At 34.7% G+C, this 27,713-nt stretch overlaps 1 protein-coding gene across 1 annotated transcript; it reads left to right on the top strand.

The window, feature by feature from the left end:
- Positions 1 to 27,713, top strand: LOC132718362 (NCK-interacting protein with SH3 domain-like). The gene is made up of 11 exons (XM_060702062.1): positions 1 to 244; positions 5,788 to 5,897; positions 11,098 to 11,204; positions 11,787 to 12,331; positions 13,279 to 13,446; positions 15,541 to 15,627; positions 18,562 to 18,700; positions 20,959 to 21,039; positions 22,710 to 22,931; positions 23,288 to 23,460; positions 27,340 to 27,713. The coding sequence occupies exons 1-11, from the start codon at positions 77 to 79 to the stop codon at positions 27,523 to 27,525; spliced, it is 1,986 nt and encodes a 661-aa protein (XP_060558045.1). The 5' UTR covers positions 1 to 76; the 3' UTR covers positions 27,526 to 27,713.

Genomic DNA, 27,713 nt, shown 5'->3' with positions numbered 1-27,713 from the left:
TACTAACGTTTCCGGGAAAATACACCGATTTTATAAATTATTGTTGTTTTATTATTATTTTAAGGATATAGCAAATATGTTTCGTGCATTATATGATTATAAAACTGATATGCAAAAATATCTATCGTTTGTGACTGGTGATCAATTTACAGTACTTGACAGTTCACAAAAAGATTGGTATTTTGCCCAGAATGGGTTTGGTGAGATTGGATTTATTCCGAAGAATTTCGTTGTGAAAGATCAGGTTAGTCAAGCTAGATGATAAGATCCATTAAAAGTTTTGTAAATTTAATGACACCATAAACAAGACAAAATTATTAACAGTTTTTCTATCTTTTTTTTAAGTATTTAGGCATCGTAAATTCAATAACTTATTAAGTCACAGAATAGAATAAAGGGGCAGCACGAAATACCCAAATATACCCAAATATTGCCTAAATATACCCTAATATTACCAAATTATACTAAAAATAAATGTTTTCTACTAAAAAAGTGCTGTTTTTATCATGAATACAATATACACTTTCACTAAGATATAATCAAAAATACCCAAATATACATTTTCCTATCATTGTGTTTTAAACCAAAATACTGTATACAGTACGCTCAGCGCGGCTTTTTCAAAACCCGCGTGACCCCGCGGATGAGGTTTACCGCGGACGAAAATTTGCTCAGATATTGTCCGCATGACCCCGCGGACAGAAAATTTTCACCACCGCGGACATAAATCGGCGGCTAAAACCGTTTCCCCCGCGGAATGCAGTGGTAAATTGCGGAGGAACGCGGCGGTCAAACACCGGTCAACGCGTTGGAAACCTTAAATTTTAAAAATTAATTACTGTATTTAAACATCAGTATACGTACGTACATGTACTGTAACATGTACGGTACATATACATGTAACTATATGTAAAATTTGTTTGTTTTCTTTCTTTTTTGTTGTAATAAAAGTACATGTACAAATTCAGTGTTTTTCTTGTTCTTCTTCTTGTTATTGTGTTGGGTAATGTATAATATGTATTCGACATCAAGATGAATCATTGTCGTCGCATCTTCATGGTAGTGAGAAACTTGAAGTCAAATAATGAAAAATTCGGCATATGACATTTATGAAAAAGATACTACAACAATTTATATGCCAGCTTTTGTTTCTTATTTAAAAACTTTGAAAACGTAACCCTCAACAATTTTATTCAGGCAATATTCCAGGACGTCTCTTACAATTGTCAGATGCGTTTTACTGTTTCTGTTTATTTGCATGTTGATCATAAAAAATATGACAATATACAATATCTGACAATATACAATATCCGACAATATCTGACATGATGGCAAAGAGAATCTTTTTGAATTTGTGTCAAATATATATACGGTATGTACAGTATACATAAACTTTTTTGCAAGTGTCATGCATATTTCTCATGTCCATTTTCGACGGGATTTTTACTGTAAAACAAACACAAAAAACAAGTCTACCCGTTTTTAAAGAATATAATTGCATACAAATAAATTCTTATAGATGGTTTAAATATCTTTTTCTTTTATTTCTAATACATGTATATGTACATGTATTTTATTTATGTCCTGTCTTGTATTCACACTCATCGACCTCTTGCAGGACATGTACTGTAGCGTCAGTCATCATTGAGAAATCAGCACAAATGTCCTTTTTTTTACTAAGTATCATATTTATGGCTCCCATATTGTTTAACAGCAATAATACTTATAGAACCACAAGGAATGAACAAGTAAAGATGACAGTGATAAATGACGATTTCAGTTGTAAAAATATTGGTATGTGGACGAATAGTTTTGTGGACGTTTATAACAAAAATATTAAAAACAACAACAAAAACAGGTACAGCTGTAATTTTTTTTTTTCAAATTCCCTTCAAATAATTTAGCGTATAATAACATTTAAGGAGACGATTGTGGTCAATTTTCAAGTCATTGTGTAAAAAAAATGAAGTTAAAAAATAATAAAACGTCTATTATTTTTGGAGGTTAATTTATACTGACCCAACTGACCATGGCATTCCCCCGCGGGAAACGGGTGACTGATTTTATTGATAAATGAAGAACGGTCCTCAGAATTTTGTCCGCGGTGGAAACAACTGAACACCGGGGATCGCGGGGAAATTAGGCTTCTCATCGCGGACGAACCCCCGCGTTTGTCCGCGATAAAAAAAATCGTCCGCGGTGGTATCGCGGAAAAAGCAAAACCCGCGGTGAGCGTACTGTATTTACTCTGTTAAACTATTTACCCCGTTAAACTATTTTTTTTTAAAAATAACATAGACACTTGTATATGATATGAAATTTCAACAAAATAACACCTTAAAAATGTTAGTTAAGACAACAAATACCATATCCATATCTTGATTTAAAATTGCAAGTACATTCATAAAGAACCTATATACACATGTAGTAGATAAGCAAATGTCACAACTTTATTTCCTTACAACATCTTGACTGTCCATTTCAACGGAATGAATAAAAGTTATAGCAGGCTAAGTCATATTATTATATAAATACTTATTTATTTCTTATTATAATCCTTATTTTATACAAACAAAAATAAATATTGCTATTATTGGGTGTATTTGGGTAAATTTGGGTATTTCGTGCCGCCGGAATAAAGCTATGTTAACAGGTTAAGTAAGGACAATTGGCCGAAACATTCGCTGAATCATGTAGATTTGATCACCTCATATTTAGCGGTAATTTTCACGATGTTTCACCACTAATAACTGCCTGCAGGCGGATTAAATATATACTGGCCAGTGGTCAACAGAGTTCCAGATAATTTTTTGACACTGGGGGTAATTACCCCCACTTTTCAGAATGTGTGGGTAAATTTAGATATATCATAAATCTAAAGAGTACAATTAAATGACTTTACTTTCTTTGCTGCATCACAGGTTAATTACATTAAAATTAACACACCATTGATATTCAGGCTTCAGCGTGAATCACTTCAATTGAAAGGCTTTTACCATATTCTTAATTTTATTTTACATTGTTTACGACAAAAATCGGTGACAATACATAAACTATAACATTACAAATTATCACCTGTCAATTGCTGATTTCTGTATATTTATTGCACCTTCAAGCCGGTGCTAGGGGGCATGAGGGATGTTGCACTTATTTATTATTTATTATCTCTCATGTACAGACTCAGTCAAACCGAGTCTGCAATTCTTATGTTATTTTGTTGTGATTAATGCTTCCGAGGGATCACTTTGTTTCCAGAATTTTGTACTTCACAACATCAGGTGTCAAGTGCCGTGTGGCAGCTGTAAAAAGTTGCCCCGTACTTCTCTTCAGTGTTGTTATATTTTCTGGTCCTTCGGGATCATTGATGCTAACACTATAAAGTGTTGAGAATTGAGTACCGCTCAAGCCGGTGCTAGGGGGCGTGAGGGATGTTGCACTTATTCATTATCTCTCATGTACAGACTCAATCAAACCGAGTCTGCAATTCTTATGTTATTTTGTTGTGATTAATGCTTCCGAGGGATCACTTTGTTTCCAGAATTTTCATTAGCCCATACATTGCCAGCTTTAAATTTATGACAAGTCAGACATTTCATTTGCACTTCAATAATTTGCAGCCACGGATAACTTTTTAACAATTTTCAAGTGTTGTATTGCGATTCACAGTTATGTGAGCCCTTTTCACTTTAAATACACTATCTAAAATGTCTTCAACAATTGGGTTTACAATTGTTTAAGCAGGCAACTCAGTCGTGTTAAAAAAAATTGTCAATTTTCCTGTGCTTTGGCTTGGAAGCAGCCATGATGTAAGTCTTTATTAAAAAACGCTTTCAATAATAAAGGAAATCAAGGTCGGGTATTAAATGGAAAAAAGAAACACAGTCAAATGTTAAACAGAAACGGAATCAGCTGTTTCCAAAATGAAAGTACACACCAAAAACGCTTTGATTTTTTATTCTTTGTGTATTTAATTTATAGCATGCGTAAATTAACGCAAGAAATTTGAAATATGGTGCGTATTGAGTTGATTTTGAAGCGTAAAATACGCCGATACGCACGTTATCTGGAACTCTGGGTCAATTACAGTATGACACCTTGGCTCAGGAAGCCACAGGGTGTAAACAATTTAATTGATCAAAATTATTGTGAAATGTGAAAGAAAAAAAGTAATATCACTAATTTTGTCTATATCTTTTTCTTTTGACCTATCCAACCTCTTCTAACTTTCTATCATATCATGAATGTTTCTTTTCCTTGACCTAGCACCACCCGTCGCGTTATAATCAAGTGTGATTGCGCCGACGTAAGATGTAGATGAATATTGTACATTGGAATAAAAAGTTGATTTCATAGGGTTAGTTAAAGGAGAAAGTATACAGCTAAAATAGATATACAATATTTTCATTTAAAACACAGTGGGGAAGAGTTGTTACTCCCTGTTTAGATTGGTCCAGGGTACTGGTCAGGGACCATCAACCAGACACTTTTTGAACATTTTTCCATACATATTTCATAATTTCAAAGCTACAGATCTGAAAAATTGACACAGTACAGCTAGGTTCTTCTCCTAACTAACAAATTAGTTTGTTAAGTTCTGATTATGTTGACACTTATGTCTAAGGCCTGTCAAGGAGGGTATCTAAATTACCTAAATTGTACATAGTACAGTACCATATGTCTCGACAGATATGTAATGACATTGATTTAATTAAGATAAAAGCTTAGGTATTCTAATTTTAAAGTTTTAACATGATATACAATATATCAGCAGCAAATGCTGAAGTTTTTGATATTCTATTGTTTATTCTGCAAATGATTATAACTAGTATAAGAGGTCAGGCATTGCACTCTTGATGTCCAAATTTCCCACATCAACGTTCTTGAAATAGACATTAAAAAATTACCCTGTACGAAAGTTGAAATGAATTTAATTACTAAATTATAGAAGAAACCTGTGTTTAATGTTGATGATAAAGTGACTCATAGATTGACAACAACTGAACAAAGAAAACAAGTAAATCAGTCATTTTGTGGGCCGTCCAGGTTTGGTGGTTGTCTGTTTTTGGTGGTCCCCAACCAGTAGAGACCTGCACAAGTTTAGTTGACAGTGAGTTCCAGAGGACTATAGTTGCTGGAAAAAAGGAATATATTGTAGAAGTTACATGGAGTAAGGATCTGCCTGAAAGAAAGTGGATGCTAATGTCGGGTGATTTAGAGAGAGCAGCTGAACGTAAAGGGTTGTATGCTGGTAATGGCACTGCAACCAGTCCATGCACAATCTTGTAAAAACATTAAGAGTCTTGCATCAGCTCTCCTACATTTTTTTTTTATTTTCCAGGGAACGCCAACCTAACAGAGACAGTCCTGTATGCAGAACAGTCTTTAATAACCTATGGCACAGCTCTGTGCTGGACCATTTAAACTTTGTGGATGTTCTGCCAAGTGTGAGGACACCAGACAGAACTGGCATATTTAAGCTGGGGTCTAACCAGTGGTTTTGTATGCTAATTCCCTTACGCTTGAATTTTTAGAAAGTTAAGAATCTTCCTGGCGTTAGATGTGACATGATTAACATGTTTGTTCCCATTTAGATCTAAGAAGAAAGTGACACCCAGGGACTTTGCATCATTGACATTTTCTGGGACTTGGCAATGGAGTGAATATACTGACTATAATGGGTGTTTTGACTTGGTTTGTTTATAGGTATATGATTTTATCATTTATCTACAAAACTTAAGTTATGCTTATTTGATTTAAATAACAAAATATTGCTTTTATTGTTTTAAGGTCAGTGACAGTGAAATTCTAAAATCAGTTGACAGAGCCATAGAGATAATTCATTATGAAGCAAGCACTAAGGGAGGCCAGTACACACATGTCCAGAGGGAAAATCTCAAGTATGTGAATAATTGTATACTTCAATGTTTGGTCATAGACTAAATGATAATAATCATGGTCGATAGATCAGAGTGATGAATTACAAAGAGTTTGAATTTGCATAATTGTACTACTACACAAGAAAAATTGATATCTATTTTTACTTTGACACGCTGATAGAATTAGAATTGATTGAAATATTTCAAACCACATTAAGCAGATAAGTATTTTTTAATGACGTCATTTGGTTCATTGATGTCACATCTGATGTCATAAGGTATGCATTAAAACATTTCTTTTTATATGCTGGAAAAAATTTCGGGCATATTATGTTATACCCCCTGGCGTCTGTTCGGGCTGTTTAAGAGAAGTAGGGGACCATCTATCTGTAAACAGAACAAAAGAGAACAATAGAGTTCATTCTGTAACAATAGAATAAGGGGCCATGGCCCTCTATTTAACAAAAGAAAATAACAAAAGAAATGGCCCCTTAGTCCATTTAAGTGGCACGTCGGTCTGGACTTCCATCTGTCCGTACAAACCCAGAGGTACTTGTGTGACTTGGAGAACAATGGGTAACAGTAAATTCTCTTTGATCCTATTCATTCTGTTTTTAGCTCATCTGTCACTTTGTGACAGGGTGAGCTTTTGTGATCGCTTTTCGTCCCGAGTCCGTCCGTCATCCGTCGGTCGTCCGTAAACTTTTACTTTAAATGACATCTCCTCATAAACCACTAAGCCAATTTCATCCAAACTTCACAGGAATGTTCCTGTGGTGGTCACCTTTGAAAATTGTTCAAAGAATTCAATTCCATGCAGAACTCTGGTTGCCATGGCAACCAAAAGAAAAAACTTTAAATATCTTCTTCTAAGAAACCCAAAGAGCTAGAGCTTAGATATTTGGCATGAAACATCTTCAAGTGGGTGTCTACCAAGTTTGTTCAAATAAAAGCCCTGGGGTCAAAATTGGCCCGGCCCCAGGGGGTCATTGATTTTGCCTATATGTATATAGTAAAAACTTAAAAAATCTTCTTTTAAAGAACCCAAATAGCTAGAGCTAAGATATTTAGCATGATACATCTTCTTATGGGTGTCTACCAAGTTTGTTCAAATAAAAGCCCTGGGGTCAAAATTGGCCCCGTCCCAGGGGTCATTTACTTTTCCTATATGCATATAGTAAAAACTTAAAAATCTTCTTTTAAAGAACACAAAGTGCTTGAGCTAAGATATTTAGCATGAAACATGTTCTAATGGATGTCTACCAAGTTTGTTCAAATAAGAGCCCTAGGGTCAAAATTGGCCCCGCCCCAGGGGGTCATTGATTTTCCCTATATGAATATAGTAAAAACTTAAAAATCTTCTGTTAAAGAATCCAAAGAGCTAGAGCTAAGATATTTAGCATGAAACATGTTCTAATAAATGTCTACCAAGTTTGATCAAATAAAAGCCATGGGGTCAGAATTGGCCCAGCCCCGGGGGACAATGATTTTCCTTAAATGTGTATAGCAAAAACTTAAAAATCTTCTTCGAAAAAAAAAACGAATAGCTAGAGTTTAGATATTAAGCATGAAACATCTTCTAGTAAGTGTCTACAAAGATTGTTCAAATAAAAGCCCAGGGGTCAAAACTGGCCCTGCCCCAGGGGTGTCATTGTTTTTAAATATATATGTAATGAAAAAAACTTAAAAAATCTTCTTTTAAAAAACCCAATGAGCTAGACCTTAGATGTTTAGCATGAAACATCTTCTAAAGGTTGTCTGCCAAGTTTGTTAGAATAAAAGCCCTGGGGTTTAAACTGGCCCCACTCTGGGGGGCCTATATACAGGTGAGCGACTTCAGGGCCATCATGGCCCTCTTGTTACTTATGTGTCTTTTTAGCTCACCTGTCACAAAGTGACAGGGTGAGCTTTTGTGATCGCTTTTCGTCCGGCGTCCGGCCGTCGTCCGTAAACTTTTACTTTAAATGACATCTCCTCATAAACCACTAAGCCAATTTCATCCAAACTTCACAGGAATGTTCCTTTGGTGGTCACCTTTAAAAATTGTTTAAAGAATTTAATTCCATGCAGAACTCTGGTTGCCATGGCAACCGAAAGAAAAACTTTAAATATCTTCTTTTAAAAAACCATAAGAGCTAGAGCTTAGATATTTGGCATGAAACATCTTCTAGTGAGTATCTACGGTGTTTACTTAAGGTTTTGACTTTCACTTGCCGGAAGGGCAAGTAACTTTGAAAATCTACTTGCCCCCAGGAAAAACAGGTTGCCAGATCTTAAATGTGAAGTTTGTTAATAATCAAAGCAAAAATTATGGGTAAAAATAAGATTTATTGCAGATCCTATCAACTTATGCCTCAGATAGTAAAATAGTCCTAAATTCCCTACTGTATATGTTTTTTTTGCTAATTCACAATAATCTAGGGGTCGACACAACTTTCTTTGCCAGGGATCCAATAGTAATCCCTGAGATTTAATTTAGAAAAACTCCTAAATGTCAGGGATTCCTCACATCAAAATAGTAAAATGAAAGTGAAGATTAACAATAGTCATGTCCGACATGATCTGTTAAGGCTTATAAAAATTACAGGTAATCATAAATTAGGCCGTATTCCAGATGACTTTTAAAATATATTAACATTCAGATGCTATCACCTTAAAAATATTTATTCCCTAAAACAACATTAAAAAGGAAACAGTACATTGATTGTTAAAATTGTGCTAGGTTTTAAATGTTTATTGTTGATTTCAAACAATGTAAAATATCAAAAATATGTTTGCTTTGTTTGCATTACTAAACTAGTAATGTACCTTTCAAATTTATTTCATTTTTAAAAACAACAAGTTGCTCCAAGTCCATGACAGGATACTCAATTTAAATTGATCTGTCTGATTCCTATCCTCCCTGTTTGTATTAAAATTTATTTGAAGATTTAACCTATGTCACATCAAAGGGACTCACCCCATGCAGTAATCATACAGTTCAGAGCACTGACTGGTTCAAAGAACTGTCAGACGAAATATACTATATTTCGTCATTTGCTGTATGTTTCACCTAAGGAGGTTTTTTCTGTTTTGGTCGTAAATTAGGCATGACCTAGAATGACCTCAGATAACTTATAGTTACACAATATGCTGTGATTTACCAAAAAGGATTTTAAACATTTTATGGATTATTTTATTCTGTTTATTAATAGGTAAGAATATTTTTAAACATTGCCGTAGGGGAGAAAGGAAAATAAATTAACAACAGTTTAGGAATAGTCCCATAAGTACCATTTCGTAAGTACGTCCGTCCGTTAGCAATTTGGTTTCCGGAGCATAACTTAAGTTCCATTTTGCCCACAGTATTCAAAGTTTGTTGGATGATTCTCCATATTGGGTAGAAGATCCCTATTGATTTTGGGGTCACAAGGTCAAAGGTCAAGGTCTATTACCCTAAAACTGAAAATCGTTTCTGGAGCATAACTTAAGTTCCATTTGGCCAACAGTATTCAAAGTTCATAGGATGATTGTCCATATTGGGTAGAAGACCCCTATTGATTTTGGGGTCACAAGGTCAGAGGTCAAGGTCACTATTACCCTAAATTCAGAGTATAACTTAAGTCCCATTTGGCCAACAGTATTCAAACTTCATAGGATGATTGTCCATATTGCGTAGAAAACCCCTATTGATGTTGGGGTCAAAGGTCAATGTCACTAGTACCTTAAAACTGAAAATGGTTTCCGGAGCATTACTTAAGTTCCATTTGGCCCACAGTATTCAAACTTCATAGGATGATTGTCCATATTGGGTAGGAGACCCTAATTGATTTTGGGTCACAAGGTCAAAGGTCAATGTTACTATTACCCGAAAACTCTAAATGGTTTCCAGAGTATAACTTAAGTCCCATTTGGCCAACAGTATTCAAACTTCATAGGATGATTGTCCATATTGCGTAGAAAACCCCTATTGATGTTGGGGTCAAAGGTCAATGTCACTATTACCTTAAAACTGAAAGCAGTTTCCACTCGATATCAACATACAGCTGTAAAATTTTAAAGGATTAACAGCCATGTTCAATATGTATTAGATCCCTATTGATTTTAGGGTCATAAGGTCAAAGGTCATGGTCACAATGATCTTTACACTGAAAATTTTTGTTTCTGGAGCATAACTACAACTTGATGGTGGTGCTTTGAAAACAGCAACTGTATATATATATATAAATTATAACCCTTCCAGATTTCTTCCGCCTTTTTGATTGGATATTGATCACCCGAAAGAAATTGATATAACCGAGCCAGACGGGTAATATACACACTAAATTTCCCCGTTTGGTACCCAATGTTTTAAACAACATGCGCTGAGGTGATGCGCGTACGGTTCGATTTTACGCGGTATAAATTCCAATTTAAAAGCACTTTTTAACTGTCAAATGATCAATATTTACCAAAGTAGAGTAATGATACATATTACCATCAGTATCGAAAACAAATATGACCTTGTGAAAGTTTGATATTAATTGCAAAAAAGTGCGTTCAATAGACTACTCCTTTTCTCTTGTTTACTTTCGTAAGGTACGGGAAAAATACGTCATGTATTTATGTGACGTCATGTTGTGACAAAGAGGTATCCTAAAGGGAATCTTATTTCGACCTTTCATTTGAAGCAGCAATGATTTTTTAAAAAATCGTCTAAACTCGGCAGGGGAAGGGTAGTAAAATTATTATTTTGGTTTTGGAGTGATATATGTGGATATATTACCTGCCAAGATAAAATATCACCCTCGCCTAACGGCTCGGGTGATATAAAATCTTAACAGGTAATATATCCACATAATTATATCACTCCAAAACCAAAATAACATATAATATATATGAAGGTTCTTCAGCTATAAAGGAGGATTGCTTTTTGAAGGAGGTAATACTGTATTTTATTCCCATGAATACAATGTTTCATCCTTACAAACAAAAAAACACTTTCAGGCATATTATGCTCTGCCTAATGGTGCTCTTGTCTTACTCTTTACATAATTATACACTAAATAAACCAGTCTGTCAAGTAAGGTATTGAGGAACTACTGGGAAGAGTGCTGGAATATAAGACAAATTAGTCAGTTCTCCCTGCAATAGCATTCAAAATCAAACTCTTTTCTGTAACAAATATTTGTGTACAAAGTTAATACAAATATAATGATCGAAATAAGAGATACAACAAAACATATATCTCATTTATTTTCAGAAAGTTAGTTGAACATAGAGATAATGTACTACACTCTAGTAGAAACACACAAGATAATTCAGACTGGGTTGTTGTTCCAGATTCTACACAAGTTTCAACATCTTCAGGTACATGTTGATTACATTTGTATTGTCAAATCATTGATTTAAGGACTGAGGTATACATGAAAAGTTTGTCTATGGGTTGCATTCAATCTTACACCATAGAACACTACATGTAGCAATGGTCATGAGTTTAAATAGAAATGCATTCTTCAAGCATAAAATATCATAGCTGTTGTCCAGTAACCCAGGCTATTTACCAGTATATTGACTGTAGTATTATAATATAGATTGTGTAAAATGGGTTCAGACAATGTGTAAACATAAAGTTGGCCAATATCTTGATCAAGATGCCAATGTTAGGATTAGCAGTTAATAATGTACATGTATATAGACAATGGGCAGGATGGTGATGTCAGAGGCTGCAGAAACAATAAATGTTGCTATAATCATGTATAATGTAATTAAAACAAATATTTATAAAAAGACAGGTTTAGAGATGGATTTTACCTTCACCATTCATGAAAAATGCTTAATATTGATCTAAAACAGTTTAATTGTACACTTCAATATTTTAATTTTTGGTTTTTGTTCTTGAAGGAAAAAAAGATCTGTTCAAAGCATATCAAATGTTTGTGTATTTTTTAGATATTCAGCCAAAGCGTCGTTCTGCAAGAAGGACCGCTCCCCCTCCACCAAAGAGATCATCAGGGGAAATAACTACAAAGAAAGAACAACAGACAATTACTTCCCCTGTTCAAGATACTCTTCATGAACAGCAAATATCATATAATAGCACAGAAGATGAAGAAGTCATTGTAATAAATATGCCTGGTTGTGGAATGAAATCTTCGGACGATGTTGCAGATTCTGTAACAAATGAAAACAGTGTTGTATCAAAAACAGATTCTTCAACCAAAACAGATAACATTCCATCAACAGACTGTGCCACAAGCCCCATGCCATCTCCTTCAAAATTACACACATCTGTAACAGAGAATAAATCTATAAATTGTAGAACCATTCCAATTCCAAGTCAGCTTGGTAATGATCTGATTGAGGAGATAAGAAAAAATACCGGTCTAAGTTACAAGAAGTCCTGTATTGCTGTGGAAACCGTTTTAAGTCAAATAGGGATTAAAATTCCAGAAGTTTCTATTTTGATGGATAGAATTCATGGCACTTTGTATGAGGTAAGTATTTTGTAATCATTTCTTTTGAGATTTCCCTGTTTCTGACTTTATATATATCTGATTATCACTTTAATATTTGTTTTCAATGTTGTAGAATGATCTTCTACTCTAAGATTTTTGTTGAGTTCACATAATTTTTTATACTTGAAATTAATTAACTTAAATGACATAAGCCAATTATCTGTGTAGTTTTCAAAAGCATAATTATGCCAGATTGCATTAAGATACTGTTCTAATAAAACCATTTCTTCATTGTGTGTCATATTAGAATGTATTCTGTGATGCCTAGAACAACATTGAGAACGTGGAATGAATTTAAAAATGAGGAGGGAGGATTTTATGTCCTTTAAAAGATTTAAAATATTTCCTTTAAAAGATTGTATACATACTAAAGCATGTATATTAAATTCCAACATAATTTGTCATTTGTCAAGTGTGCTTTAGTGTATGGGATATTTAACAAAAGAGCCTTTTAACTCCATGATATATATTATTTAATATTGAAGCATCTGGCACTGAAACTGTAATATATATCAATAGTGATTAATTACTGATAAAACTATTTTGTATTACCTCTCTCATTGATAATTGCGTCTGGTGGAAAATTGGTTTGTCTGTAGAGAACTTTTGCTGTTATATCTCATTCTATAAGCTGTAGAATGTATTGTTGGCTTTGTGCAGTAACCAGTTAACTCCTATTAAATTATATAAGGAGTTAACCTTTTACTGAACTTAGGCGATGGCATACTTTTTTCACATAACATGACTCTTGAAAAGAGCTTCATTTTACATATTGACATTTAAAAAAAAAAAATAGAATACGACATTGACCGAATATGGATTTGACCCCGAATATGACCTTGACTCGGAATATGACCTTGACTCCAGGTCATATTTCAAAATAAAAGAAATTTCAGCATAATGTTGTATTGTGTTTTTCATTTTAGAATAATTCAGATAAACAAGAGGAAGAGACTAGTTTAGATTACGAACGTTTATGTGAATTGTTTGCGGAGCTGACTGAATGCAAGGATGACTCGCAACAGCGAGGATGGCATCTTCACGAGGACGAAGATATAATAAACAACAACCTGGAAGAAATGTTGTCTATATTGGTATGTTATCATTTGATAATGAGTAAAAATGGTAGTAAATCAAACAATGTCAAGGGTAACTGTTCCTTTGTTTGGATATGAATACCTTATGTGTGTACAAATTTTATACCCCGGTCACATATTCACGGAATACGCCCACGGAAGAGCCACGGATTAATTCTGGCATCGTCCGTAGCTACCCGTACTGGTCAGTAGCTCTCCGTATTGTAACCGTAATCAATCGTAGTAGTCCTTGTATATCCGTGCACAAAAATTTGCTACGGAAAAATCAACCGTAGCGTATCCCTACTAGTCCGTATTAATCCATTCTGATACGTACTGGTCCGTACAAAAACCGTAATAGTCCGTACTGATTCGTAGTCCACCAACTTGTCAAGGATTTCCACGGTTTGGTACGGAGAACTACGTATTTGTACAGTTACCCTACGTATAAGCTACGGTTTTAATACGGATTAATACGACACTGTCACGGAAAGCCACGATCGTAATACGTTGTACTATGGAGAGGCAAGGATTAGCACGGTCTTATACGGTTTATTGCGTTGCAACACGAAACGGTTCGGAATGGTACGGCCCACCACTGTTTAGTACAGATGAATTAAGTATCATGTACTTTTTCAAGGGTATAAATACTACCTTCTTGTTAAAAACAGACATATATATTTGCGGGAACATTTAATAAATGATAATTTCCATTTACTGGCTGCAACTTTATATTGAAATGGCTCAGAATGCGGAGGCAGTGGTCGAGCTGCTTGATGACATGCATAGAAGTAAATTTAAATTAATATCGTACTACAATTCATAAGTAAAAGAATAACATTTAATGTTACATATTTTACAAACATTCGATCGTGAAATTGGAGTAAATATGTACATAAAACGAAGTGTCTCATAACCCTCGGACACTGGCCCTTGAGTGATAATAAGATTAATTAACAAGCTTTTTACACATTTTTAAAACATAAACATCACGATAATTAATGTAATTGTAAGATGAACAGAAACTCTTAAAATTAAAAGAGAAGCAGTATTGATCAACATTTTTCATTAATGATTACTAGTCCATATCTAATCAGGTAAGAGAAGACAGACGAGATGGTGGACTAGAGATGGGCTTTTACGAAGACCGCTTCATGTTTAGTATTAGGCTCTCATGGCCGAACTTGTTGAGGATCCAGCGTCCTTCAAAAAATTCACTTTAATTGGACCTGATGTGTCTCGGGGTTCGGACGCGATTAGGCTGAATCCTCTCCGCCAAAATCATTGAACGCTGCAATTCGTTTTGTAGGTGTTCTTTCCTTTGAGGCATTTTGAAAATGAGCAAGCAAGAGGTTGTGGACGGATGTATTAGGTCCGTATAGATCCGTGGCAATTCGTTCTTCTCCGTATCAATACGTTCTTCTCCGTATCAGCCCGTACTTATTCGTACTAACCCGTGCTTATACCGTAGTAGACCGTAGTGTATCTGTAGTGCGTCCGTCCTGTTTCGTGTCGCTCCGTATCAAACCGTGTCGGTCCGTAACAATCCTTGTCTCTCCGGGGGCTTTTGGTGGAAAATCGGTCGGACTCCGTACTCATACCGTTGTGTGTCCATACTGGAACAGTAGCGGACTACAGTATTTCACATTTCCGTAGTAATCCGTGAATGATTAGACCGTAGCTCTTCCGTGGCATTATCCGTGAATATGTGACCGGGGCAATAGTCCTTTGAGTATAGATATTTGAGTAAAGAAAAAAGCAATATTCAACCCTATTTATCAATACCCTGAAGATCAAAGAGTTGAATAGGGCTCTAGCTAGACCAAATTTCAAAGAATATCAAAAGTTGTTTATGTTCCAATACATGTGAAAAATCCACTAATTTGCAGCGTAGCTGTTAGTGGGTCAGACTAGCAATCTAAGGATTACTGATCGGGTGGGTTCAAACCTTGTCTGGAGCAAGCCGTTGTTACCTTGAGCAAAAAACTTTACATTCAATTGCTTAGTATTGGTTGGTTACAGAAAAGGACTCGAGAGTGTTCCAATAAGCTTATAGCTTCCAACGCAATCAAACTAAAATAAATTTGTGTAAACAATCTGTTTTCATTTTAGGAAAATGCCAAACAGTCAATTGCAAAGAAAGCCTTGGCTAAGGACAGTTATGAAGGAGTATACAGTCTTGTGCAATATTATCAAATGGTAGGTACTCTATTTAACCCTTAGTCTGATTCTTCCCCCTGCGGTCACTGCAGACCAAGCTCACTTTGTACATCAATGCTGACTGATCATGGTCTGCACTGTTCACTATTCAGTCAGTAGGTAGTAATAAATTTTTCTTATGAATGATTTATGGTTGTGGTCATATTTGAGCCTCGCCATGACAAAACCAACATAATGGGTTTGCAACCAGCATGGATCCAGACCAGCCTGCGCATCCGCACAGTCTGATCAAGATCCATGCTGTTCGCTGTCAGTTTCTCTGTTTGTTATAGGGTTTGTAAGCGAACAGCATGGATCCTGATCAGACTGCGCATCTATGAATCTATATATCTCTGGATCTATGCTGGTTGCAAATGCACTATGTTGGTTTTGTCATGGTACGGCTAATTTATATTTACAGCCGTTACAAAAACAATAAACTATTCCAAATACATTGCTGGAAAAGTCCATTTAACAAATTTAGCATGTTAAATGCTCGTAATCAGAATCCAGAGGCAGTGTAGAAAGTAAAATATAATTGATTGCAAAAGGCAATAATAAATGTAGTTAAATATAAATGATAGATACAACAGAATATTTGTATCAGAAGTAATAGTCAAGCATTTTTTGATTATGATAAATTTTTACCAAGTGTTAATTTGTTCTAAGATACATGTACAGTAGAACTTCTATGAGTCGAACTTCGATTAGTCGATTTTCTCGATGTGTCGAAGTAAAATGAAAGTCCCGATTTTTTCCCTTATATATTCCTTATAAAAACCTATTTATGAGTCGAGATTTTATGTGTCGAATTTTTCGATGTGTCGAAGTTTTTTCGTGGTCTGTATAGAATAAATCTAGTACAATTTACCACAAATAAGTTGAAGTCCTTCGATTATTTTGACACCTTCGATCTCAAGACATTTTTCACACCTTTTCTGGCCGCACAGACGATTTCTGATCAACTTTAGTGACAGGTGTTAATTACACAGCCTATGTTCAAACAGCCTTTATATGCGTTTAAATGTGTGAAAAAATGCTTTAATCATTACTATTTTAATTGCCGTAGCGGTATTTGAAAGTACATGTAAACAGTTAGAACTATCATTTGAGTACTTCCATGACCCGGTGTGACCCAGGCTGTCCAGCGTCCCTAAAATTCCTAAAAAATCCTATTTTTTTTCTGTTTGGCTAAAATTCCTAAAAAAGTGAAAAATTCAAAGGGAATTCCTAAAAATGCCCTACTTTTTCACTGAAATTCCTAAAAAAATTTAACTTTTGTTATAAACATACTTATAACTTGTAACACTGCGAAAATGATGTCGAACATAACAAAGTGGACCATGTTTTGAACATGGTCAAAAATGATTTTGCCATGATTAATGCCAACTCAAAATTGGTGACTTTGAAATGGCATCATTCCAACTAAAAGTTACTTTGACTATGTCCGTAACATTACTATTTCATAATCAAAGCAGTTGTTTATATCATGTTGACAGTTAACAGCAAAAACACTACCATATCATGGTCCTGAAACTTAAATCATAACCATAAGAGGTTGACTTATTCTGGAATATTTGACACTGTTTTGCCAAATCCAGATATCTTGTATTTTATGTTTTTTTCTTTTTTTCCAAATGGCTGAAGTGGTCCATTTATATCATATCATATTTGAAAATGATCATTATGAAGCTGTTGTAACACAATCTTAATTAAAAACATGTATAAATAAGTTGTCAAAAATTAATGTACAATTTGTTTACTCACAACTCTTTTATTTAAATCTGCATAATTTCAAAACAACATTGTAAAGTACTAAATGTGTTAACATAGACTTTGCAAAATAAATTCTAACCATGTACACACATTTTGCAATTATATGATCTAGATAAACTGCAATTGAATGGTCTGTGTGATGAACTTTTTTGATGTGCAATTCTGTGTGTTGATTATAGATGCTTCCCATTTGTTCAAATGACTGTACTATGGCTAATGCCTTTTTACTTCCTACTTGTACTAAAATTGCATTTGTCCATATTCAAAAGCTGCATTGTGCATGAACTTCACTGTAAAAGAATTCCTTTTAGACACTCATGATTATAACATTCCCAAAACATAGGTAGAACATGTTCTTTTGACATGTTCAACCATTGAAAAAACCATATTTCAAATATGGTTTGACTATGACCATTTCCGCTGGGGAGGCAGTTGACCAGTAAGTCCACACTGGTAGACACCTTTGCTTTAACTAAATCAGAGCATTATTTGTGAGTTACTTTTGTATCAAATATGCAAAGGTTAGCCCACATCATGGTCTTTTGGGCCAAACTTTAGTTATAAAATTCCAAATTTTAGCCCTAAAATTTCTATTATGTACCCTAAAATTCCTAATTTTAGCCCTAAAATTTCTAAAATATTGCCCTAAAATTCGCCCTAATTTTATGTCAGAAGATGCTGGACAGCCTGGGTGTCGCGTGATAATCACACGCAAAATATTTACTATAAGCTGGTTTAGTTATTGCCCTTTCGTATTGTTACGCCTTTTGTAACTTCATTGCATATGTCAACAGGTAGTCCAAATCAATTTAGCCGTGAAAAGTTACTTAAAATTTCATATTTATCATTGTATAGTGTAAAATATCAGATTAATGAATGAAAGAAAAACATGAATATGTTACGTTATAGATCTTATAATTAGGGCTAGTCACGGGTTGAAATTTTGTCATGAAATTCAGACCGATTCATGAGTCGAAGTCCCGATGTGTCGAAGTTTCTACATAAATCCCTCCAACTTCGACTTACCGAAGTTCTACTGTAGTTTAAAATTGCATTTTAATCTATAATCATAGCATTTTTGTATTTTAACATTAAACATAATGGAAAAACATAGATCTGTATATAATTATATAAATGTTAATCTATTTCATACATCAGGAGAATAGATTGAGGTTAAAGCTTGTATTGCTGCGTGTGTTTGGAGCTATGTGTTCATTAGACAGTGGAGTTATCTCCCTTCTATTGTTTTCTGTTCTCACGACGGAACTGGCTGACGAGCTTCAACAAAACATTGAAGGTATGGCAAATATGTCAACAGAACTTATATTTATGTTTATTTGTTGCAAGGATGTCAGCAGAACTTATGTTTATTTGTTGCAAGTTTGTCTGCAGAACTTATATTTATATTTATTTGTTGCAAGTGTGTAAAAAGGTAAAAGTATTAAAAAAGAATGTGTTGATTTTTAATTGAGCTGAATGAAAGAAAATGAACGTAAATTATCACACATGCTTTGCATTTCCATAAATAGGGTATTGCACGGCGGTGCATATATTTTGACTTGACATTATTTGTGTTATACAAACATAGCATTACGAAGCATTAAATGGACTAAAGGCGCGTTTATTAAAAAAGATTCCTTTTCACTTTAAAAATTCTTTATTTTGGGTATGTTTTAAATAGAATATTATATTTGTGTAAGTTTAATACTGAATTTACTGAACTCATTGATCATTGAGTAAAAAAATATAATGCTTGTCAGTGGCTTGCATAATATAATTTAATTCAACTCGTTCAAATATTTTAGTTTTGAAATTACACTCATTTAATATACTCTATATATCATAAAATATGGATTTTATACAGTTACAAATGTATAAGTAAGTAAAACATATTTACATAAAATATGCAGCTGTATTTGTGAAAGATCTGCAAAAAAACACAGTACATTCACTAGGTATGGTTTTTGTTATCCCCTGCCGATGGAATCAGGAGGGGGATATAGTCCTTCCGTCCGTGCGTCCATCCGTCCGTCCGAATTTCGTTTCCGGAGTAGTTCTCTGCAACTACTGGCTGGAATTCAACGAAACTTTATGGGAATCATCAATATCAAGAGGAGATACGCATATCGTCAGCTTGTTCCAGTCAGACCCTTTAACTCAGAGTTATGGCCCTTGATTAGTTATGCAGTATGCATATAGAGTAAAATTTCGTTTCCGGAGTAGTTCTCTGCAACTACAGGCTGGAATTCAACGAAACTTTATGGGAATCATCAATATCAAGAGGAGATGCGCATATCGTCAGCTTGTTCCGGTCAGACCCTTTGACTCAGAGTTATGGCCCTTGATTAGTTATGTAGTATGCATATAGAGTAAAAATCGTTTCCGCACTACTTCTCTGCAACTACTGGCTGGAATTCAACGAAACTTTATGGGAACCTTCAATACCAAGAGGAGATGCGCATATCGTTGCCTTGTTCCGGTCAGACACTTTAACTCAGAGTTATGGCCCTTGATTAGTTATGCAGTATGCATATAGAGAAAAAATTGTTTCCGCGCTACTTCTCTGCAACTACTGGCTGGAATTCAATGAAACTTTATGGGAACCTTCAATACCAAGAGGAGATGCGCATATCGTCGCCTTGTTCCGGTCAGACACTTTAACTCAGAGTTATGGCCCTTGATTAGTTATGCAGTATGCATATAGAGAAAAAATTGTTTCCGCGCTACTTCTCTGCAACTACTGGCTGGAATTCAACGAAACTTTATGGGAACCTTCAATACCAAGAGGAGATGCGCATATCGTCGCCTTGTTCCGGTCAGACACTTAAACTCAGAGTTATGGCCATTGATTAGTTATGCAGTATGCATATAGAGCAAAAATCTTTACGACGCTACTTCTCAGCAACTACTGGCTGGAATTCAATGAAACTTTATTGGAACCTTCAATACCAAGAGAAGATGCGCATATCATTGCCTTGTTGGGGTCAGACACTTTAACTCAGAGTTATGGCCCTTGATTAGTTATGCAGTATCCATATAGAAAAATATTAGTTTCCTCGCTACTTTTTTGCAACTACTGCTGGAATTCAATGAAACTTTATTGGAACCTTCAATACCAAGAGGAGATGCGCATATTGTCGCCTTGTTCGGGTCAGACATTTTAACTTAGAGTTATGACCCTTGATAACTTAGGCAGTATACAACCAGAGCAATAATCGTTTCCGTGCTACTGACTGGAATTCAATGAAACTTTATGGGATACTAAGAGGAGATGTGCATATAGTTGCCTTGTTCCGGTCAGATACTTATAACTCAGATTTATGGCCCTTGATTAGTTATGTAGTATGCATACATCTCATTGGCATTTCCAGATATTACTATTTAACACAAAGTTATGGCTCTGTTATTGCCCTGAATATTTATCAAGTTCAAAGAATATTACTGTTTATGCCATGATTAATATATAAATAAAGCCTCATGTTTTCAGTTGTTGTGTTAATAAAAACCAGTACTCGGCTGGGGATATAAATTCAACAAATTTGCTTGTTTTCTTAGATTTACAGAGAAGTAGTTATGTGTTACTGTTGTTGTGTATGCTGTTCTGTACTGGAGAGCCTGTTCCTGCAAATCTACATGGTGAGTTACTGCCCCAGAACTAGTTTTGTTTAAAACAGTTAATCTTGCTTCTTATTTAGGAATGCAGGAATATAATACAGACAAGAATTATCTGCCCATTAGCTTTTTAGTTAGATACTAAGATGTATAAGTGAGATATTGTTTAAAATTTATCTGAGGCAACAGATGTGCCAGCAAAAACAACCGATATGGCCAAGGGTCAAGGGGGATATTTTAATCTACACCCTGAAAATACTATCGATTCTTACAGCATTTAAACTGATTTTAACAGCATTTCAACCGATGATATGGATCGCCAATCTGTTAACAATGAAAACCCTATATGTTATATCATAACATTGATTAAAAATGAGTATAGTATGGGATTTTGGTGAATGTCCTTTAACAAAGTAGAACACATCATGACATCGCTGATATAGATCAGTGAATCTTTTTTTTACTGTATTTTTTAACAACCGAATAAAGGCTGCATCCCCTAGCCCAAAATAGGTAAATTTTCCCCTAAAAATGCTTATATTTTCTCTGAAATGACTCGTGCTCTTCCTTACCAGAACCATGACTTAACAGCATCTGACTTATATCAGCTAGAAGACAGAAAGCTGCCCCTATTGATAGCCTCTGCTATGTACCATGCATGTTAAATTGAATTGAAAATGAAAATTTTGAAAATGTGTGGGTAAATTCCATTTTCAGTCGTCGGAATTTGATTTCAGGTTTTCGCTATATTTTCCCGTTCAGAAAGCCACAGGCTGTTTTGAAAATTGGAAAAAAAGTCACTGTCTAAGATTTTATGATATTAACATGGTTATTTCATATTAATTAGACATTTTTGTAAAATATGAGATATAATCATAATTAAAAAAAAAAATTAAAAAAAAAACCTTTTACAGAGACATATATAAGATAGATGTTATCTACATCTCTGCCTTTTATCAGCAATTTCATTTAAAATTTTCATATCTTAACATTGTCTTACCATCATATTCAATAATTTGTTTTCTAACAAGATGCTTACTATTCCCAACAAACTAAATGGTTGTGCCTGTAGGCATTAAAAGTACATGATTTACATACAGAATAAGAAAAAAAAATCTTACATGTCACTAAAAAATTGAAATGTGTCTTTATTTAATTGCTTTTTAAGTTACTTCTCCATTCAATGAAGTTTAACTTGTCTCTATCAGCATGTTAGATTGGAAATAAGTATCAATTTACTTGTTTTGTAGAACAATAATGGATAGTTTATTGGTCAAATGCTTTATAACTAATATCACTTAGTCCTAACGGATTTTGTGATCACATGCATTTGAACTCCTTTCTCTAGGAAAACTCACTGAAGATTGATAACTATTTCCTTAATGTGACTGACATGTGTTATGTACATATGTATGTACTGAGTTATTGCGCCAATATTAGCGACACGTTTAGCGTGAAGCGCCTTTTTATATGTTATTGTATTGACGTCATTATATGAGTTGACTTCCGGTAATCTAAAATAAAACGTTATAGAAGAACCAGTGCAATCTTTTGATTATTTAGTGTTTACACAACAACATGTACACGTTTTTGCTGTTGTTTTTGAATATTTTATTATTTATTTTATTATTAATATTATACTTGTTTCACACTGTAATTTTAGTCATATTTTGGGTATTTTCCTCCTTTTCCAGATCATTTAAATGCGGAATTTCTTCATTTTGTCTTCAAATCAATGGATAACCCAGTATCTGTAGAGCATGAAGAACAAGTGACAGAGCTTCTTGTTAACTTTATACTGGCATTTAACCTACATTTCCATGTACCAGCTGATAATCTAGTCATGAAAGTGATAGAGGAGAGGAAGACTGTAAAGGTTTTCACAGAAAAACTTCTTCTTCTCTTCAACCGAGACGGTAAGTAGTTATATGTTATAATTGGTAAATTTATTACAGACAGTTTGATTGTTATTAAAAAGTAAATTGTTTTCGGCATATGGAAATTTCTGTCTAGTCAGACATTTAAAGAGTTATAACATCCTTATAGAAATACAACATTTATAGAATGATAATTAATATTTAGCATTGCTATCAAAATTCAATTGTTTTTCATTATACATTGATAATACAGTAAAAAATTTGAAAAAGTATTGGGATTTGGGGACTGCATCAGCCATGTGACACTACAAGCTAATATGTTTTAAAGTTAGTCTTAAGAATTATTGTGATTATAATGTAATATTGGCATTATTCAACTCTTGAAACTGTTACAGAGGACCCGGTGCAGATGTTTGAACATCAACCCCAACCTGCCAACTCAGTGATGAAGATGTTACAGGATATGTACAGTTCACCAAGCACAGCTGATATACTCTACACAAACGATGCCAGAGTTCTCATCGATATAATCATGAGACATCTAATTGATCTTCCACCAGGGAATATGGTAAATTTTTTGTTCTGATCTTTGTTGAATTTTCAAATGAGCCGCACCATGACAAAACCAACATAATTGGTTTGCGCCCAACATAGATCCAGACCAGCCTTCACATCAGGGCAGTCTGATCAGGATCCATGCTGTTCGCTTACAAACCATATTACAAGTACAGAAACTGATAGTGAACAGCATGGATCCTGATCAGACTGTGCGGATGCGCAGGCTGGTCTGGATCCATGCTTATGTTGGTTTTGTCAGGGCGCGGCTCAAATGCTTTTCTCGTTTCAACTCATGACGAAAGAAAATATAAAAATGTCCATTGCCATGATGAATTCTGTTAAGTTCACGGGAATTTCCTAAGATAAGAATTATGTCAGTGCTTTTTTTCATGGATGTATGACCAAATTGATAATATAACAGGATGAACTGTTTGATAAACAAAGGGTACATTAAACAGTAAATAGAGGATATTGAATGAGTGTAAGTTCAATACTGAATTTATTGCACAAGTTGAATAAAATTATATTATGCGAGCCTCTGGCGAGCATAATATTATTTTATTCAACGAGTGCAATAAATTCAGTAATGAACTTACACAAATTTAATATTCTATTTATCACATACCCAAAATAAAGACCGTTTAAAGTGAAATAAGAGTCATTTTTCATTGACGCGCCTATAGTATAACGCTAACATTTAGCGCGTCTTTACACTATGTTTGTATAACGCTAATGACGTCACGTCAAAATATATGCACGACCGTGCAATACCATATTTACGGAGTCGCAAAATCGGCACGGGTGTGTGATAAAAAGGTTTTATTTTTTATGCCACCGCAGCATCTGCGATGCGGTGGCATATAGCGATTCACCTGTGTGTGTGTGTGTGTGTGTGTGTGTTTGTTTGTTTGTGTGTGTGTGTGTGTTATATAGATTATATAGTGAACTTAAAAGATCTTCTTGTGAAAAACCACTTGTCCAATTTCAACCAAACTTGGCAAGATTGATCCTTGGGTGAAGGGCTCCCAAAGTTGTTCAAAGAATTTCATTCCATGCAGAAATCTGGTTGCCATGGCAACCAAAAGGAATTATAAGAATAAATTTAAAAAATCTTCTTGTAAAGACCCAGAAGGCCTAGAGCTTAGATATTTTGCATAAGGCATTGTCTGGTAGACCTCTACCAAGATTGTTCAAATTATAGCCCTGGGGTCAAAATCGGCCCCGCCCCGGGGGTCATTGATTTTCACTATAAGTACATATAGTAAAAACTTAAAATACCTTCTTGTAAAGACCCAAAAGGCCCAGAGCTTAGATATTTTGCATAAGGCATTGTCTTGTAGACACTTACTAAGATTGTTCAAATTATAGCCCTGGGGTCAAAATCGGCCCGCCCGGGGGGTCATTGAATTTCACTATATGTACATATAGTAAAAACTTTAAATACCTTCTTGTAAAGATCCAAAAGGCCCAGAGCTTAGATATTTTGCATAAGGCATTGTCTTGTAGACCCTTACTAAGATTGTTCAAATTATAGCCCTGGGTCAAAATCGGCCCCGCCCCAGGGGTCATTGATTTTCACTATATGTACATATAGTAAAAACTTAAAATACCTTCTTGTAAAGACCCAAAAGGCCCAGAGCTTAGATATTTTGCACAAGGCATTGTCTTGTAGAAACTTACTAAGATTGTTCAAATTATAGCCCTGGAGTCAAAATCGGCCCGCCCGGGGGGTCATTGAATTTCACTATATGTACATATAGTAAAAACTTAAAATACCTTCTTGTAAAGATCCAAAAGGCCCAGAGCTTAGATATTTTGCATAAGGCATTGTCTTGTAGACCCTTACTAAGATTGTTCAAATTATAGCCCTGGGGTCAAAATCGGCCCCGCCCGGGGGGTCATTGCATTTCACTATATGTACATATAGTAAAAAACTTAAAATACCTTCTTGTAAAGACCCACAAGGCCTAGAGCTTAGATATTTTGCATAAGGCATTGTGTATTGAACCTCTAGCAAGATTGTTCAAATTATAGCCTTGGGGTCAAAATAGGGCCCGCCCCGGGGGTCATTGGTTTTCTTTATATGTATATTGTAAAAACTTACAGTAAAAACTTTAAAAAAATTTCTTCTAGCAATTGACAAATGCTAGAGGTTAGATATTTTGCATGAAACATTGTATAGTGAACCTCTAGCAAGATTTTCAAATTATAGCCCTGGGGTCAAAATTGCCCATGCCACGGGGGTCATTGATTTCCAATATATACATATAGTAAAAAATCAAAAAATCTTATCGTTTGAAGGTACAAGGTTTAGAGCTTTAATATTTGTTAAATGATATCATCTATAGGTACTCTACCAAAGTTGTTGAAATTTTGCCTCTTGTGTCAAAATTAGCCCCGCCCCGGGGGCCATAGGTTTTCCTTATATGTGTATAGTAAAAACTTAAAAAATCATCTTCTCTAAATTAACAAAGGCTAGAGTTAAGATATTTTGCATGAAACATTAAGTATTGAACCTCTAGCAAGATTGTACAAATTATAGTCCTGGTGTCAAAATTGGCCCCACCCCCAGGGTATTTGATTTTCACTATGTACATATAGTAAAAAATTAAAAAATCTTCTTGTCTGAAGGTACAAGGCTTAGAGCTTTGATTTTGGTACATAATATCATCTATGGGTTCTCTACTAAAGTTGTTTTAATTATGCCCCTAGTGAAAAATTGCCCTGCCCTAGAGGCGATAGTTTTCCTTATATGTATAAAGTAAAAACTTGAAAAATCTACTTCTCTGAATTGACAAAGGCTAGAGGTTAAGTTTATGACATGAGACTTTGGGAAGTGAACCTCTACTTAGATTGTTCAAATTATAGCCCTGGGGTCAAAATTGGTTCCGCCCCGGTTCATTGATTTTCATTATGTACATAGTAGTAAAAACAAAATAAAAACTATTTTTGTCTGAAGGTACAAGGCATAGAGCTTTGATGTTTGCTATATAATATCATCTGTAGGTCCTCTACCCAAGTTGTTCAAATTTTTCCCCTGGTGTCAAAATCGGCCCTGCCTGGGGGCAGTGATTTTCATTATATCACATAATAAAAACAGAAAATAAAACAAATGTTTTCTGAATGGGAGAAAGCTACAGCTTAAATTTATGACTTGAAATGTTGTTTGGTGGACCTGTATCAAGATTGTTTTGAATTAAACCCTTGGGTCAAAATTTTGCCTTGCCCAAGGGGACAGTGACCTACTTTCTTGTCCTTTGATGTACAGTAATGAAATTTTGACCATGTGCACAGTTTTAGTTGTAAAACTGAACTTTTATATCAAGTGACCTAGATTTTGATTATGTGACTTACTTTCTTGTCTTTTGATGTACAGCTATGAAATTTGAACCATGTGCACAGATTAAGATGTAAAGTGAACTTTGATATCAGCTGACCTAGATTTTTACAGTGTCTTACTGTGTTGTCCTTTGATGTAGTCATGAAATTTAGGCTGTCGTCTGCTTATCTTTCTGCAAGGGAATGCTAGCAGTTTATAGTAATACGTTGGTTTTGCATTGGTACCGACTCATCCAGACAATAATATACAAAGTTAATAAAAGACCCGTTCTTCAACAGTATTTGTTCCTACACTTCTATTGAGTGTTGTATTAATGCGGTGGCATAGCATTTTCTCAAATGCAATCTTGTTTCTCTTAAACAAAGAAAAATGCTTAGAAATCAACGTGTTTTGTAATTTTAACAGAGTATATGAAATATTGAGATGTTTTCACAAATTTTCCGTTGTTGTTTTAACATAAATATAGAAGTGTTCTCCTTTAAAAACAAACAAAACAAAAGTTAGGATCTTATGCCTCAAGGTTCATAGCTACCTTTATGTATATTGCAGCTGAGGAGTGCCCATCTGAAGTTAATGCAGCTGTATTTACAAAATGCCGACTATGTCGAGCACAAACATAGATATGCCGAGCTGAGTGAGTGTTTACACAGAATACACACAGAGGAGGAAGACACGGGGGATGATAAACATTTGGTGGCATATATCTTTACACAGCTCAACTTGTTTAATGATTAATGGGTCTGATTCCATGTTAATTTTCCCCTTAAACTTTGTTATTTTAGACTCAAAGTCTTTCTTAGTATGATAGATGCATCAAGGAAGGTGTTTGGAAAGTTTGAAAAAAGAGATTTATTACTGATTTTAACTTATTTCTGTAAATCTGGCCGATATTGATATATTTATATATTATATTTGTAAACAAA

Source organism: Ruditapes philippinarum, unplaced genomic scaffold (genome assembly GCF_026571515.1).
Source record: "Ruditapes philippinarum isolate M1 unplaced genomic scaffold, ASM2657151v2 ctg3062_1_1_1_1, whole genome shotgun sequence".
NCBI classification, from domain to species: Eukaryota; Metazoa; Mollusca; class Bivalvia; order Venerida; family Veneridae; genus Ruditapes; species Ruditapes philippinarum.
The sequence above is the reverse complement of the archived record's forward strand: the minus strand, read 5'-3'. Positions and strand labels throughout refer to the sequence as shown.